General features: G+C 45.8%; 1 protein-coding gene across 4 annotated transcripts in view; it reads right to left on the reverse strand.

Annotated features, from left to right (window-relative positions):
- LOC118214080 (zinc finger protein 385B-like) overlaps window positions 1-16,984 on the reverse strand; it is a 111,744-nt gene that overhangs the window by 41,422 nt on the left and 53,338 nt on the right. Inside the window, exon 1 of one of the 4 annotated variants that reach the window (XM_035393581.1) lies at window positions 13,384-13,906. The exons of 2 other annotated variants lie outside the window; for them this stretch is intronic. In XM_035393581.1, coding sequence (XP_035249472.1) covers window positions 13,384-13,393 — 10 coding nt within the window. In that variant the 5' untranslated portion in view covers window positions 13,394-13,906. Of the gene's footprint in view, window positions 1-13,383; window positions 13,907-16,984 lie in introns of those variants that run through there. One more of the 4 variants, XM_035393582.1, reaches the window with a different exon arrangement.

A 16,984-nucleotide genomic window follows, 5' to 3' on the forward strand; every position in this document is an offset into this window, starting at 1 on the left:
CTGAACCGCAACAGTGGGGCCAGCCCTACAAACACAAATGTCTGTGACTGAGTGACTGACTGACTGACTGACTGAGTGATGAAGTTACACCATTGGTTGGCCCAGTTATAAAGTTACACCATTGGTCGGCCGGATCACATGTGTTTGGTCCAGCCATATACTAGGTTTTAACCTGGTCTTGTTTAGTCATTCTTCTGAGGACAGTGTTCAGGGTATTCAGGTCAACACTCACCCTAATGCAGGGCACTGCATCTCCGAAACACACCGCAGTACCGGAGCAGCCAACAGTGTGTTGCGTGTGTGTGCATGTATGCGTGCATACGTGTGTGTGTGTGTGTGTGAATGTACGCGTGCATACGTGTGTGTGTGTGTGTGTGTGTGAATGTACGCATGCATACGTGTGTGTGTGTGTGTGTGTGAATGTACGCGTGCATACGTGTGTGTGTGTGTGTGTGAATGTACGCGTACATACGTGTGTGTGTGCGGTGTGTGCATGTACGCGTACATATGTGTGTGTGTGTGTGTGTGTGAATGTACGCGTGCATACGTGTGTGTGTGTGTGTGTGTGTGTGTGAATGTACGCATGCATATGTGTGTGTGTGCGTGTGTGTGCATGTACGCGTGCATACGTGTGTGTGTGTGTGTGTGAATGTACGCGTGCATACGTGTGCGTGTGTGTGTGTGTGAATGTACGCGTGCATACGTGTGTGTGTGTGTGTGTGAATGTATGCGTGCATACGTGTGTGTGTGTGTGTGAATGTACGCATGCATACGTGTGTGTGTGTGTGAATGTACGCGTGCATACGTGTGTGTGTGTGTGAATGTACGCGTGCATACGTGTGTGTGTGTGTGTGTGTGAATGTACGCGTGCATACGTGTGTGTGTGTGTGTGTGTATGTACGCGTGCATACGTGTGTGTGTGTGTGTGAATGTACGCGTGCATACGTGTGTGTGTGTGTGTGTGTGAATGTACGCGTGCATACGTGTGTGTGTGTGTGTGTGAATGTACGCGTGCATACGTGTGTGTGTGTGTGAATGTATGCGTGCATACGTGTGTGTGTGTGTGTGAATGTACGCGTGCATATGTGTGTGTGTGTGTGTGAATGTACGCGTGCATATGTGTGTGTGTGTGTGAATGTACGCGTGCATACGTGTGTGTGTGTGTGAATGTACGCGTGCATACGTGTGTGTGTGTGTGAATGTACGCGTGCATACGTGTGTGTGTGTGTGTGTGTGTATGTACGCGTGCATACGTGTGTGTGTGTGTGTGTGAATGTATGCGTGCATACGTGTGTGTGTGTGTGTGAATGTACGCATGCATACGTGTGTGTGTGTGTGAATGTACGCGTGCATACGTGTGTGTGTGTGTGAATGTACGCGTGCATACGTGTGTGTGTGTGTGTGTGTGAATGTACGCGTGCATACGTGTGTGTGTGTGTGTGTGTATGTACGCGTGCATACGTGTGTGTGTGTGTGTGAATGTACGCGTGCATACGTGTGTGTGTGTGTGTGTGTGAATGTACGCGTGCATACGTGTGTGTGTGTGTGTGTGAATGTACGCGTGCATACGTGTGTGTGTGTGTGAATGTATGCGTGCATACGTGTGTGTGTGTGTGTGAATGTACGCGTGCATATGTGTGTGTGTGTGTGTGAATGTACGCGTGCATATGTGTGTGTGTGTGTGAATGTACGCGTGCATACGTGTGTGTGTGTGTGTGAATGTACGCGTGCATACGTGTGTGTGTGTGTATGTACGCGTGCATACGTGTGTGTGTGTGTGAATGTACGCGTGCATACGTGTGTGTGTGTGTGTGTGTGAATGTACGCGTGCATACGTGTGTGTGTGTGTGTGTGTGAATGTACGCGTGCGTGTGTGTGTAAATTTGTATGTATGTGTGCATATGTAAATGGATGGTAAATGGACTGCATTTATATAGCGCTTTTATCCAAAGCGCTTTACAATTGATGCCTCTCATTCGCCAGAGCAGTTAGGGGTTAGGTGTCTTGCTCAAGGACACTTCGACATGCCCAGGGCGGGGTTTGAACCGGCAACCCTCCGACTGCCAGACAATCGGTCTTACCTCCTGAGCTATGTCGCCCCTTATATGTGTGTGTGTGCATATGTATGTGTCCAGACGTATGTATGTGTGTGTATATGTACATGGGCATACGTGTGTGTGTGTCTGTATATGTATGTGTGCATACGTATGTGTGTGAGTGTGTGTATGTGTATGTGTATGTGTATGTATGTGTACATTCTGTTTGCATGGATTCAATTTGATGTTAAAACTGGGAAGATGCTTAACCGTTGACCCCCGAGTCACTGAAATCTGTTGGTCCTGGTGAGTTAGTGGCTTAAACCCATTCTCCATCTTACAGGGTCATCCTTGCCTGAGCCCAACATCGCTCCACACTAATGAGACTGACTGCCTTCCTCAAGCACGCTGGTAATTCCATCAGTGTGAACTGCTGAAAGTGCTTACTGTGGAACAGTCATTATGATGTCCACACATGCACCCGCTCACATGCAAGTGCTGTTCTGGGAAAATCTAATAAAACACAAAATTCAATTTAAATGCAGACGCATGGTTCGGCGCATCGAGGTTGGCAGCAGAATGGGGCCATTCTGTATCTCTTAATCACAATCTGAAAAGAGGGGTTCATTCCCTTCCATTACAATCACCTGACTGCACAGGGACAGTCAATTAATGCTTGTTGTAAACTTGTGTCTGCAAAAATCGTGAAAACGATTCCAGTTTGAGAAGCGCAACATGGTGGAACCGGATGTCCCTCTGGTCCTTCACACGGTTCACTTTTCACTTGTAGTTCGGCGGGAGCTGACGCGCTTTTTCGGACCGAGCGGTTGAACGTTCGATCTGAGCGGTTGAAAATTCGGTCTGAGCGGTTGTAGCAGAAATGACCCAGAAGCATTTGCTCACACATTGGGTAGCAGAAATGACCCAGCAGCATCTGCTCACACATTGGGTAGCAGAAATGACCAAGCATCATCTGCTCCCACACTGAGCAGCAAACATTACCCAGCATCATCTGCTCACACACTGGGCAGCAAACATGACCCAGCAGCATCTGCTCACACACTGGGCAGCACCAGCAGACATGACCCAGCAGCATCTGCTCACACACTGAGCAGCAAACATGACCCAGCATCATCTGCTCACACTTTGGGCAGCAAACATGACCCAGCATCATCTGCTCACACTTTGGGCAGCAAACATGACCCCGCAGCATCTGCTCAGACATTGGGCAGCAAACATGACCCAGCAGCATCTGCTCACACACTGAGCAGCAAACATGACCCAGCAGCATCTGCTCACACACTGGGCAGCACCAGCAAACATGACCCCGCAGCATCTGCTCAGACATTGGGCAGCAAACATGACCCAGCAGCATCTGCTCACACACTGAGCAGCAAACATGACCCAGCAGCATCTGCTCACACACTGGGTGGCAGACATGACCCAGCAGCATCTGCTCACACACTGGGCAGCAAACATGACCCAACAGCATCTGCTCACACACTGGGCAGCACCAACAAACATGACCCAGCAGAATCCGCTCACACACTGGGCAGCACCAGCAAACATGACCCAGCAGCATCTGCTCACACACTGGGCAGCAAACATGACCCAGCAGCATCTGCTCACACACTGGGCAGCAAACATGACCCAGCAGCATCCGCTCACACACTGGGCAGCACCAGCAAACATGACCCAGCAGCATCTGCTCACACACTGGGTGGCAGACATGACCCAGCAGCATCTGCTCACACACTGGGCAGCAAACATGACCCAACAGCATCTGCTCACACACTGGGCAGCACCAACAAACATGACCCAGCAGAATCCGCTCACACACTGGGCAGCACCAGCAAACATGACCCAGCAGCATCTGCTCACACACTGGGCAGCACCAGCAAACATGACCCAGCAGCATCTGCTCACACACTGGGCAGCAAACATGACCCAGTAGCATCTGCTCACACACTGAGCAGCAAACATGACTCAGCAGCATCTGCTCAAACATTGGGCAGCAAACATGACCCAACAGCATCTACTCACACACTGAGCAGCAAACATGACCCAGCGGCACCTGCTCACACACTGAGCAGCAAATATGACCCAACAGCATCTGCTCACACACTGGGCAGCACCAGCAAACATGACCCAGTAGCATCTGCTCACACACTGTGCAGCAAACATGACCCAGCAGCATCTGCTCACACACTGGGCAGCAAACATTACCCAGCAGCATCTGCTCACACACTGGGCAGCAAACATTACCCAGCAGCATCTGCTCACACACTGAGCAGCAAACATGACCCAACAGCATCTGCTCACACACTGGGCAGCAAACATTACCCAGCATCATCTGCTCACACACTGGGCAGCAAACATGACCCAGCAGCACAGAGAATCCTGCTGACTGAAAGCTATTTTGGATTTCTGGGCAAATGTCATGTGAAAAACCATGAGAAAATCAGTATTTAAAAATCAGCACTTAAAAATCAGCACTTAAAAATCAGCACTTCAAAATCAGTACCAAAAAATCAGCACTTAAATCCACACTAACACGGCACAGTAACCCCAACAGTGCTTCAGTTCTGATCTTCATCAACTGTACCGCCATTTTGTCAGTATTTCTGAATGGACAGCATGTGCAAACAGCTGACATGTTAGGCAAGTGTTCCGTTTGGATAATCAGACACACAGCATGTAAAAGTGGCATGCCTCATCTGTACAAGGCAGGGACTGGAATGAAATGTTCAGCACCGTGTGTGTGAGTGTATGTGTGTGAGAGTGTGTTTATGTATGTGTGTCTGCAGATGTGTGTGCATGTGTGTGTGTGTGCACGTGCATGTTTGTAGGTGTGTTTGTGCGTGTGTGTGTGTGCGCATGTGCATGTTCGTAGGCGTCTTTGTGCATGTGTGTGTGTGTGTGTGTGTGCATGTTTGTTGGTGTGTTTGTGCATGTGTGTGTGTGCATGTGCACGTTTGTAGATGTGTTTGTGCAGGTGTGTGTGTGCATGTGCATGTTTGTTGGTGTGTTTGGGCATGTGTATGTGTGTGCTAGTGCATATTTGTTGGTGTGTTTGGGCGTGTGTGTGTGTGTGTGTGTGCTAGTGCATATTTGTTGGTGTGTTTGGGTGTGTGTGTGTGTGTGTGTGTGCTAGTGCATATTTGTTGGTGTGTTTGGGCGTGTGTGTGTGTGTGTGCTACTGCATATTTGTTGGTGTGTTTGGGCATGTGTGTGTGTGTGTGTGTGTGCTAGTGCATGTTTGTTGGTGTGTTTGGGCATGTGTGTGTGTGTGTGTGCTAGTGCATATTTGTTGGTGTGTTTGGGCGTGTGTGTGTGTGTGTGTGCTAGTGCATATTTGTTGGTGTGTTTGGGCATGTGTGTGTGTGTGTGTGTGTGCTAGTGCATATTTGTTGGTGTGTTTGGGCATGTGTGTGTGTGAGTGTGTGTGTGTGTGTGTGCTAGTGCATATTTGTTGGTGTGTTTGGGCATGTGTGTGTGTGTGTGTGTGTGCTAGTGCATATTTGTTGGTGTGTTTGGGCATGTGTGTGTGTGTGTGTGTGTGCTAGTGCATATTTGTTGGTGTGTTTGGGCATGTGTGTGTGTGTGTGTGTGTGTGTGCTAGTGCATATTTGTTGGTGTGTTTGGGCATGTGTGTGTGTGTGTGTGTGTGCTAGTGCATATTTGTTGGTGTGTTTGGGCGTGTGTGTGTGTGTGTGTGTGTGCTAGTGCATATTTGTTGGTGTGTTTGGGCATGTGTATGTGTGTGTGTGTGTGCTAGTGCATATTTGTTGGTGTGTTTGGGCATGTGTGTGTGTGTGTGTGTGTGCTAGTGCATATTTGTTGGTGTGTTTGGGCATGTGTGTGTGTGTGTGTGTGTGTGTGTGCTAGTGCATATTTGTTGGTGTGTTTGGGCGTGTGTGTGTGTGTGTGCTAGTGCATATTTGTTGGTGTGTTTGGGCATGTGTGTGTGTGTGTGTGTGCTAGTGCATATTTGTTGGTGTGTTTGGGCGTGTGTGTGTGTGTGTGTGTGCTAGTGCATATTTGTTGGTGTGTTTGGGCATGTGTGTGTGTGTGTGCTAGTGCATATTTGTTGGTGTGTTTGGGCATGTGTGTGTGTGTGTGTGCTAGTGCATATTTGTTGGTGTGTTTGGGCATGTGTGTGTGTGTGTGCTAGTGCATATTTGTTGGTGTGTTTGGGCATGTGTGTTTGGTGAATCCATACTCCCCCTGCCCACCTGAGAAGGTGTGAGAGACAGCGATGAGCAGCCAGACAACCAGCAAGCCTAAGTTTACATAGGCTAAAGGCTACAGACATTCAAACTAAATTTTTCACGACACAATTCATGTAACCACACATTTCCTGTGTTAAGTCAATTAGGGTATCTACTTTATTTCCATCAGAGGTCATTTCAAAAGAATAGCTAAGAGACAGCTTTATTTCAGCTTTTATGCACTATATCAGGTTTTCAGTGGGTCAAAAGTTTACTTTGTCACTGTTTGGTGGCATTGCCTTTTATATGCTTAACTTGAATCGAACGCTTGGGGTAGCCTTCCACAAGCTTCTCACAATACTTTGCCAGAATTTGTGCCCATTCCTCCTGACAGAACTGGTGTAACTCAATCAGGTTTGTGGGCCTCCTTACATGGACACACTTTTTCAGTTCAGTCCACAATTTTTCTATGGGTTTCAGGTCAGGGCTTTGTAATGGCCACTCCAATACTTTCACTCTGTTGTCTTTAAGCCATTTTGTTACAACTTTGGAGGTATGCTTAGGATCATTGTCCTGCTGGGAGACCCTGTTGTGACCAAGTTTTAACTTTCTAGCTGATGACTTGAGGTGTTGCTTCAGTATTTCTTGATAATCTTCCTTTTTCATGATGCCATCTATTTTCTGTAGGCCACATGTCGCTTTTCCAGCAAAACACCCCCACAACATGATGCTGCCACCCCCATGTTTCAGTTGGGATGGTGTTCTTCGGATTAAAAGCATCACCCTTTTTCCTCCATACAGCTGAAGCAAAACGTTCGCCACAGTTCTCAACATCTGCAAGATCTCCCTGTAAAGATACCGTAAACACACAGCATTTGCAAGTTCTCCCTGTAAATATACCATAAACACACAGCATCTGCAAGTTCTCCCTGTAAATATACCATAAACACACAGCATCTGGAATTCTCCCTGTAAATATACTACAGCATAAACACACAGCATCTGCAAGTTTTCCCTGTAAATATACTGCAGCATAAAACCACAGCATCTGCAAGTTCTCCCTGTAAATATACCATAAACACACAGCATCTGCAAGTTCTCCATGTAAATATACTACAGCATAAACACACAGCATCTGAAAGCTCTCCCTGTAAATATACTACAGTATAAACACACACCATCTGTAAGTTCTCCCAGAAAATACACTATAAACACACAAAATCTGCAAGCTCTCCCTGTTAAAATAGTACGCATGCACAACATCTGCATGTATTGCATGTTTGAAAACACTTTGCATTTAAAAGTAAAAGGAAACAAAAGAACAAACAAACAAATAAATCAAGGATCTACTTCCTTCACATCTGTGAAGGAGTTATGTTTGAAAGCCAAAGAGAGAGTGCACTGAGGAGCTGATACACATCTGTTTCCCAGGCCTACCTCTGCCAAATACACACAACACACATTTCACCAAGCCTAAACAACGTTTTGACAACATTAAGGGCTAGTGGAAGTGCTGGGGTCAGCAGGGGGAATGTCTTTACCAGAAAATTTGTCACGTTGTCAATAAAGTTATCAAAATCTGAAAGTGATATATAATGTTGATCCCGGTAAACAAAGAACTGAGGCGACGAGCCTACGGACAATGCGCAACCAATCTACCGAGGGACTGTCACACTACGTCACCGGAGAAAGATAACAAATGTGACGTCACATACGTTTCAAAAACAACAGAAGCACTGCCAGAAACCAAATGATGTAATAAAGACAAACTGACAAGACAAAAAGTCACAAAGTCACAAAGACCTCATGTCATTCAGTGTTACGGAAATAAAATGAGAATAGCTGTCACTGTGGGCAGAAAAAAGGAATACAGAGTAAAAACAGCTCTCCTTGCCTTCTCCTGGTTTACAGTAGGATGTAAGCACATCCAGTTAATAGCACAAACAGAACATTATACATTACAGGACCAGTGCAAATAAACACAGAATTAATTATCTCATACTCAAAAGCTTGTCCCTTGGGACAGAGTAAATAAGCCTGGCGTGAAGCATAAGTGCAAACCCAAGGGAAGCTTAAAACAAATAAGACTGCTGCTAAAACTGTCAGCTTGGGCCTTTGCCCATTAACACATTTGCATTGGAGCATGTCTTTCCTCCACTGCAAATCATTTTCAGAGACTGATTGTACCTAGAGCTCTTTTGATTTTTCTAACTCTATAGTTTCCATGAAGACAAAGGAAAGGGAAGAACAGGGTTCCCTGCCACGCAGAGGCTCCTAGGAAAACTGACACTGTTTAAAATGTTAATGTTTTAACAGCACTTTCTCCTGCAGAAGTGGGTCTTAACTGGTGCAATAACAGTCCCTCTCCACCAACACAGAAGCTGCCCTAGCCGCCTCTTCAGACGTCTGCCACACGCTGGCTTTTCAAAGAAAGATAAACGCTAGCTTAAACACGCCTCTTAGCCATGGTGCATGTTTTAAATGTCGTCAGGGCTCATAACAGCCTGCATGAAATTGCTTCAGCGGAGAACTTCACCAGATGTTGTTTAACATTATGGGAATGAATGGCTATGGGAACTATATGCGTTACTGTTCACAGCAAAAGCAGCCAAGCCTCAAATCACATCACATCTCATATCACATAACCAAGGCTGATGGACGATAAAGTGAAGCATACACAGTCACATTAAAATGATAATTCATAATTCATCAAAGTGTTAAACATTGCTATAATCCTTGCTACAGTAAAGGATGGGGATCTGTCATTCCAGTTTTAAATACTAAAACAGCTTGTCTACATTTATACATTAGTCTGTCAGTATTACAAAATTTTTAAATCAGTATTTTAAACATTGAAATCAAGGCTGTGAGGGGATGATAAATGACAGTTGTGTGTACCTACATAGAGTGCTAACCCTTTGAACGTTATTCCATAAGCCCTGCTCTCCCATCACTGCACTCTCTCTCCATTCTGTTCGGTACAGATCTTTCATACGGCTTTTGCTTTCACACCTGGTTAATGAAAGTCTTCCAAAATGTCCCCTTTTCGGGCAACATAATCAAAAAGCTTCGGCCAAACATTTTCAAATAGATAACCAGCAGCAGCCAGTGGGAAGGTCCATATTTGTGTAATATACAAAGTATTGGCTGACCATAAAGGACTGACCTTGACAGTTATTACATTATTATTATTACATTACAGGCATTTAGCAGATGCTCTTATCCAGAGCGACTTACACAACTTTTTTACATAGCATTTTTTACATTGTATCCATTTATACAGCTGGACATATACTGAAGCAATTTCGGTTAAGTACCTTGCTCAAGAGTACAACGGCAGTGCCCTACCCGGGAATCGAACCTGCGACCTTTCGGTTACAAGCCCAGTTCCTTACCCACTGTGCTACACTCCGTCCATTGTTGTTGTCTTGTTGAAGACTAAAAGAGAAAATGAGCAGAAGAACAACAGGAAGGACAGATGCAACAGAAACTTCTGAAGGGCTAAAGCCTCAGGATTTAGAGCAACACCTCTGCCTCCCTCCATCCGGCAGGTGAATTTGGTGTGGCTTTCTTTAATATAGCAAATGTAGGTCAATAGCAGCCATTCTCTGTCCTGGAGCCTAACTTGGCCGGGCATGTAATTATAGTTGAGCGGGTAGGAGAAGAGGAACTTGATCATTTGTCAGCCCGTATTGATTTCGGGTTATTTCAGCCCTGCTGAATGGGATTAGAGACAAAGCCGTGTCATTGGTCACGTGGGAGTCAAGCGTTCTGTGCGTGGCGACACCACGTCGCTCGCTGGCCAGACTGCCCGTGTGCTCTCCTACCCATAACCCCTCCCCCCCCCCCCCAATATCCCGCTCATCCACTGCTTCCTGCCACACTGCTACTCTTAATTTCACTGGAGCCAAGGATCAGACAGGAACTAGAATAACCTGTTGTTTCCCAAGCCGGAAAACCTGTTGGTTGACAGTTAGCTCGATAATGAAATTCCCTTGATTTAACTAAGTATACTGCTCCTAAATTTAACAAAAGGATGGCTTAAAGTAAGCGTGAGTAAGTAGGGCTTATCCGGTTTAGGATTAGGATTCTTAATTTTTGAATTTGTTCAATTGTATCTTGATCCAAGCTGTTCTATTTTTCTTCAACCAACAGCTACAGCTACAGGCAGCACATGAATCCTAAATAACTGTCGTCTGATACAGGAGGTAACCAGCGCTGGAGTACACAGCTGTTTATATAACTGTGGTCTGATACAGGAAGTAACCAGCGCTGGAGTACACAGCTGATTATATAACTGTGGTCTGATACAGGAAGTAACCAGTGCCTGAGTATACAGCTGTTCATATAACTGTGGTCTGATAAAGGAAGTAACCTGCGCTGGAGTACACAGCTGTTTATATAACCAAGCCTGGGTACCTGGTAATAACAAAGCCCAGCACAGGCACCAGCCCTACAGCACCCAAGCTGAGCTGTGCTGTGCACCTCTGCTTTAAACAATAAACAAATAAAAATATTATTTAGTCTGAAATCTGGAGCTCTGGGATTGATCAGGGGAAAGTAAAACAAAGTATAAGACTGCAGACAGACAGACCTTATTAATATTCCACATTCATGAATAAATGCATAACTGACTAGGGCGTATAACAAAGATGGACAGATGCATTCACTGCTTGTGCTCTCTCTTCAACTATGAATTACTTCCCTCCTTGTACAATAAAATACATTCAACCTGTAGGCTTTAATATTTGATGAGATGTACACTGAAATTATTAAACTTGATTATGCAAATGATTACCTGCTTGAATAAAAGTAGCAAATTAAATATTAATCTTTAATGAAGAAAATGAAGAGTGACTTGAACGAAGCGACCAGATTAGCATTTAGATTCAGTGTAGCACAGCAGGAGACACGTCCATCAACCACTGACATCTTTTGGAACACAGACAGAGACCAAACCCCAGCCGTCCCACAGAAATCTCAAATTAGCGTTATGGTGTTTTTAGTGCCCAGACACCATAAGAATTGTGCCAGTGACACCTGATTATACACTGGAGTTCTGTGGGATTACAGACAGGCCACACTAGGGTTCTGTAAGACTACAAGCAGGCAGAACACTGGGGTTCTGTAGGACTACAGACAGGCCACACTGGGGTTCTGTAAGACTACAGACAGGCAGAACACTGGGGTTCTGTAGGACTACAGACAGGCATAACACTGGGGTGCTGTAGGACTACAGACAGGCAAAACACTGGGGTTCTGTAGGAATACAGAATGGCAGAACACTGGGGTTCTGTAGGACTACAGACAGGTGAAACACTGGGGTCCCGTAGGACTACAGACAGGCAGAAAACTGGGGTTCTATAGGACTACAGACAGGCGAAACACTGGGGTCCCGTAGGACTACAGACAGGCAGAACACTGGGGTTCTATAGGACTACAGACAGGCAGCACTTGGGTTCTGTAGGACTACAGACAGACAGCTCTGGGGTTCTGTAGGTCTACAGACAGGCATAACACTGGGGTTCTGTAGGACTACAGACAGGCAGAACACTGGGACTACAGACAGGCGAAACACTGGGGTCCTGTAGGACTACAGACAGGCAGAACACTGGGGTTCTGTAGAACTACAGACAGACAGAACACTGGGGTTCTTTAGGACTACAGACAGGCAGAACACTGGGTTTCTGTAGGACTACAGACAGGCAGAACACCGGGGTTCTGAAGGACTACAGACAGGCAGAACACTGGGGTTCTGTAGGACTACAGACAGGCAGAATACCGGGGTCCTGTAGGACTGCAGACAGGCAGAAAACTGGGGTTCTGTAGGACTACAGACAGGCAGAACACTGGGGTTCTGTAGGACTACAGACAGGCAGAACACTGGGGTTCTGTAGGCATTAGTGTGCTATGTCAGGTCCAGCTTCTGCTTTTCAATACTGTGCAAAATTTTTCACTGAATGAGCAGAAAGATTCTCCTGAGAGAGAGGGCTCTTCAGAATGAACGTATTAACACAAACTGGGCATTGCAGTGAGTCTAACGGCATTCCTTGCACCATGATTTCATAATACAGAATTATTAACAGCATTTGTTTTTTTATGTTCAAGTCATATCTGTTCAAGTGTGAATAAAAAAAGTATGATATATTAATGCAATTTCTAATCAAATCTGGCACCTTTGTTTGCATGTAAAAAAAAAAAACATTACATACCAATGGCATAATTCATCATCTCAGTTCTGTTGTTGATCTAGAAAGCTTGCATTGAGCTTAGTCTGTTTTTTCCTCGTACAACTTTCATATCATAACACAGTAAGTTCTACAGTATATTATAAGCACTTTTAAGAATGACTGCCTTTAATTGTAGTAATTTACCATGCTAAATGTGTGCCAGCACTGATCCCATGTCCTTACAAATGCATAGAACACAAGCATTAGAACATTAGTACACAGGTATGTGTAGAACATTAGAGCACAGGCATGTTTAGAGCATTAGAAAACAGGCATGATTAGAACATTATAACACAGACATACATAGAACATTAGAACACAGGCATGTGCAGAACATCAGAACACAGGCATGCGTAGAACATTAGAACACAGGCATGTGTATAACATTAGAATGCAGGCACGCATAGAACATTAGAACACAGGCATGTGTAGAACATCAGAACACAGGCATACGTAGAACATTGGAACACAGGCATGTGTAGAACATCAGAACACAGGCATACGTAGAACATTGGAACACAGGCATGTGTAGAACATCAGAACACAGGCATGCGTAGAACATTAGAACACAGGCATACGTAGAACATTAGAACACAGGCTTACATAGAACATTAGAACACAGGCATGTGTAGAACATCAGAACACGGCATACGTAGAACATTGGAACACAGGCATGCGCAGAACATTAGAACACAGGCTTGTGTAGAACAGCCCCTGGGTATTTCAAACTCACTAAAGCACACATCTTTAACTAAAGATAGTAAATAGTTACTGCTCTCAGATCAGGACAATCCTTTAGTTAACTAGAGCCACTCTGTAAACACGTCTCCAAGTATTTCCACAGGCTCTGAACACTGTTTGGAATTGCATACAACACGTGCTGGCAGACTGCATGAACAGACTCACCCAGAAGCATGTTCCAAGAGTGTAAGGGGCTGTGTTTGGGCTGAGATGTCAGACGCCTGCTGTGCTGATCTCCAACAAAGGCAGGAGCTGTCTGCCCGGCTAGCAGCGCACGGATCACAGCGCGCGGCTCGCAGCTCACGGCTCGCAGCTCACGGCTCACAGCTCACGGCTCAGAGCGCTGAGACACACGCTAACTGAGACCTGCGCTGCTGTACGCTAACCCTGCGGGGCTAAGCCCAGCCCCCGGGAAACTAGGTCACTCCGACATGCTTCTGGGGGGGCTGAATTAAGCCGATAGTCTTCTCCCCGCAGCTGAGAGCTACAGTGTGGAATAATGCTTTACTCACGCCACACCTGACTGTGAATCAGCCAGGAGGAATGCGGCTGGGGGAACCACGCAGCATCAGGGCTGCGACTGCCGATCGGCAGCACACCGTGCAGGCTATCCAGGCTAGTCAGCCCACAGCGCTAACACCAGCCCAACAGCAAACAGCTGTGCGGAGAAGAGAAATGCTCAGCTTGGATGACAGTTTGCAGAGACCTGATGCAGTGCTTTCCACATTGTGCCTAGAGAAGGTAATCTGATGTTGTCTTTGAGACCCATTAAACATGTGCGTAATCCAGTTGTGGTGGTGGAAAGCTCCATGGTCTGCAGCTCACCAGGCTAGTTTTCCTGATGTGCTGCGTCTGGGAACACGTCTCTCAGGGGAAATGCAATTAAACCACAGTAACTTCATTACTGCACTGGAAAACATGCGACATACAGACATATGATCACTACAAACACACCCAAAAGTGTGTGTCTGTGTGTGCAAACGTGTGTGTGTGAGCGTGTGTGTGTGTGTGTGTGTGTGTGTGTGTGGGCATGTATATGTGTGTGCGTGTGGGTGTGTATGTGTGTGTGTACTGTGTGTGTATTGACAGCAGGAGAAAAAAGAAGCAAGTGTGCGTATGTTTAAAACTACAACCGGTCCAGACCAGAGACGGAGCTTAAACTCAGTTCAGCTCAATCACCTTGTAGTTGACTTTTTCTCATCAGCTGACAGTATCCTGGCTTGTCCTTCACGTACATGTAAGACTGCAGTTATTTGGCAGGCCTGTGCTTGGTGTCTGGTTGCCCAATGTGCCTCCAGCACTTGACTGGTAATGGTCATTCTCTCGACACAAGCGACACGCTCTGTCACGTCCTTACAAAGAACATTCAGAGAAAGACTATTTGCAACATGCGCTGACATTCTGCCTCCCATACAAATGGGCTGTCCATCAGTCAGCCAGCTCATAATATCAAAAGATCTGTCTGATTATCGCTCCCTGATTTATATCGCAGGGACACCACCGCCATTATGCCATATTTCAGAGACAGGGGTTCACAGCTGTCTCCAATTACAGCCCAGAAGACTGGGGTTACAGAGATCCCCCACATTACTCACACGATATCGCTATAGCTTTTTTCTCAGCCCAGGCATAATCATGAATTTTTTAATTTATTTTATTTTTTATTTCACCTTTATTTCCCCAGGCAAGTCATTAAAAACAAATTCTTATTTACAATGAATAAATTACACCGATCTGTTTGGTAATAAACAACACAGTTTAAAGAAGTTCTGAGCTTGCCGTCCATATGAAAGGCTAGCAGGGTATGGAAGCATCAACACTTTTCATATCTTTGTTCACCTTATGTGTATAAATAGGGCTGTTTCTGGCATTGTGGACATTATACCACACGCTGACACCACTGAACACTGAGCTTAACCTGTTCCCACGGCGACTAGTGATGACTCCATAAAAACAATCTAATGGAAGGCAGCTTTATTTATCCCAGGTGTTGAGAGGGTGACCGGAGGGTGGCAGGACCGCTACACAGCCCAGCTGTCCACTCAGGAGCCCATTACAAATGTGTCCATTGTGTTCATGTAAACACTACAGACAGGTGTCTGTAATCCAGGATTTAAAACTGCTATGCTAAGCATAGTTGCCAAGGAGATGGATTAACAGTCTCAAAATGTCACAAATGCACACCGCTGCATTACGATATGACATACAAATCTAGTACTGGATAAAAGTACACTTCGAAAAAGTGGAAAGTGATGTAAAAACAAAAACTAAAATTAAACTATATCCTATAGTGCATTGAAACTATACCCGTCTGCTAATGTCATTAAACTATATCCGTCTGTTAATGTCATTAAACTATACTGGTCTGCTAATGTCATTAAAACCATACCCATCTGCTAATGCCAGTAAACTGTACTTGTCTGTTAATGTCATTAAACTATACCCGTCTGCTAATGTCATTAAACTATATCCCTCCGTTAATGTCATTAAACTATACTGGTCTGCTAATGTCAGTAAACTATACCCGTCTGTTAATGTCATTAAACTGTACCTGTCTGTTAATGTCAGTAAACTATACCCGTCTGTTAATGTCATTAAACTATACCCATCTGTTAATGTCATTAAGTCACCTAATAAAAGTAATGACGTGTCATGAGAAACCCACAGAAACCCCCTAAGCCTTCAGTCAATGAGCACTGCTGTTCACAGACTTCCTCTGGACAGATAATATACTGTAATACATTGGTGACAGTCTTTCCTGAGAGTCTTTCCTTCCTGTTCACAATCGATGGCACAATTAATTTGTCCACAATTACGGCAAAACAATACAGGTCCTCCCCCCTTCAGAAGGTTTGCAGTTTCCTGTAAGACGGAGTGCGGCTCTCTTGCGTGGGCGTTCTCAGTTGTGGTCATCAGCCGTTCCAGGTCTTTGCTGTGATATCTCAGAAGGAAAGGCCACAGTTCTGACAGGCCGCACTGATGAGGTCCCCCCTCCACCGACCCCTTCTAAACGGACAGGCTTGCCCCACACTGAGGGCTCATTAGGTATGCACACATAAGAATGCCTAAAGTCCCAGACTCCTTTAAGTCCTAGGATGGGATTGTTCGATTACCAGAGGGGCCTTTCTGTGTGTCCTCAACATTGTAATAGTGGTGGTATACGGGGGGTGGACTGATCGTCAGTGTCAGGTGTGAGATGGCTTCTTCACTGGCACTTCTTCCGTAACACAAGCTGCATGGTGACACTGGGCCAGCGGGGGGTTGGGGTTGAGTGCTGACGTTTGAGCCGTCCGGTCGCTGGGCTCAGCCAGAGAGGCATTAGGAGAGAGGTCAGGACCGTGGTTTCCACACCGGTTGGCAGAAACCGGACCGTTCTCTTTTGCGCTGATAGATGACTCATTGGAAGGGCCGATGCAGGCCCGTTAGGGAGTGCCGGTGTGGAAAAAGCAGGCCTCACCAGCCTCACGGAGCCTAATCCTGCAGGGCGCCTCATCTGTCAGAGTGCCACACAGCCAGGCCCTGAGACCGTCTAGCCAGCTCCAATACTGGGCTCCTTGAATTGGCAGGTTTACGAGAGAGGTCTGAATCCTGCTGAGCTCACCAAGATTTAATCAGCGAAGGAGGCGCTGGTGATAAGGACAGTCTCTTCAGCACACTGCCAGGGGCGGGGGGGTTTCAATGAAAGGTGTTAAATTACTGGTGTAGAATTAGCCCGTATAAGTGGAACTAGAATCCAGTGGAATAAAATGGTGATGAAAAGTCCACC

The sequence above is a fragment of the Anguilla anguilla genome, chromosome 15 (assembly GCF_013347855.1).
Source record: "Anguilla anguilla isolate fAngAng1 chromosome 15, fAngAng1.pri, whole genome shotgun sequence".
Taxonomy (NCBI): Eukaryota; Metazoa; Chordata; class Actinopteri; order Anguilliformes; family Anguillidae; genus Anguilla; species Anguilla anguilla.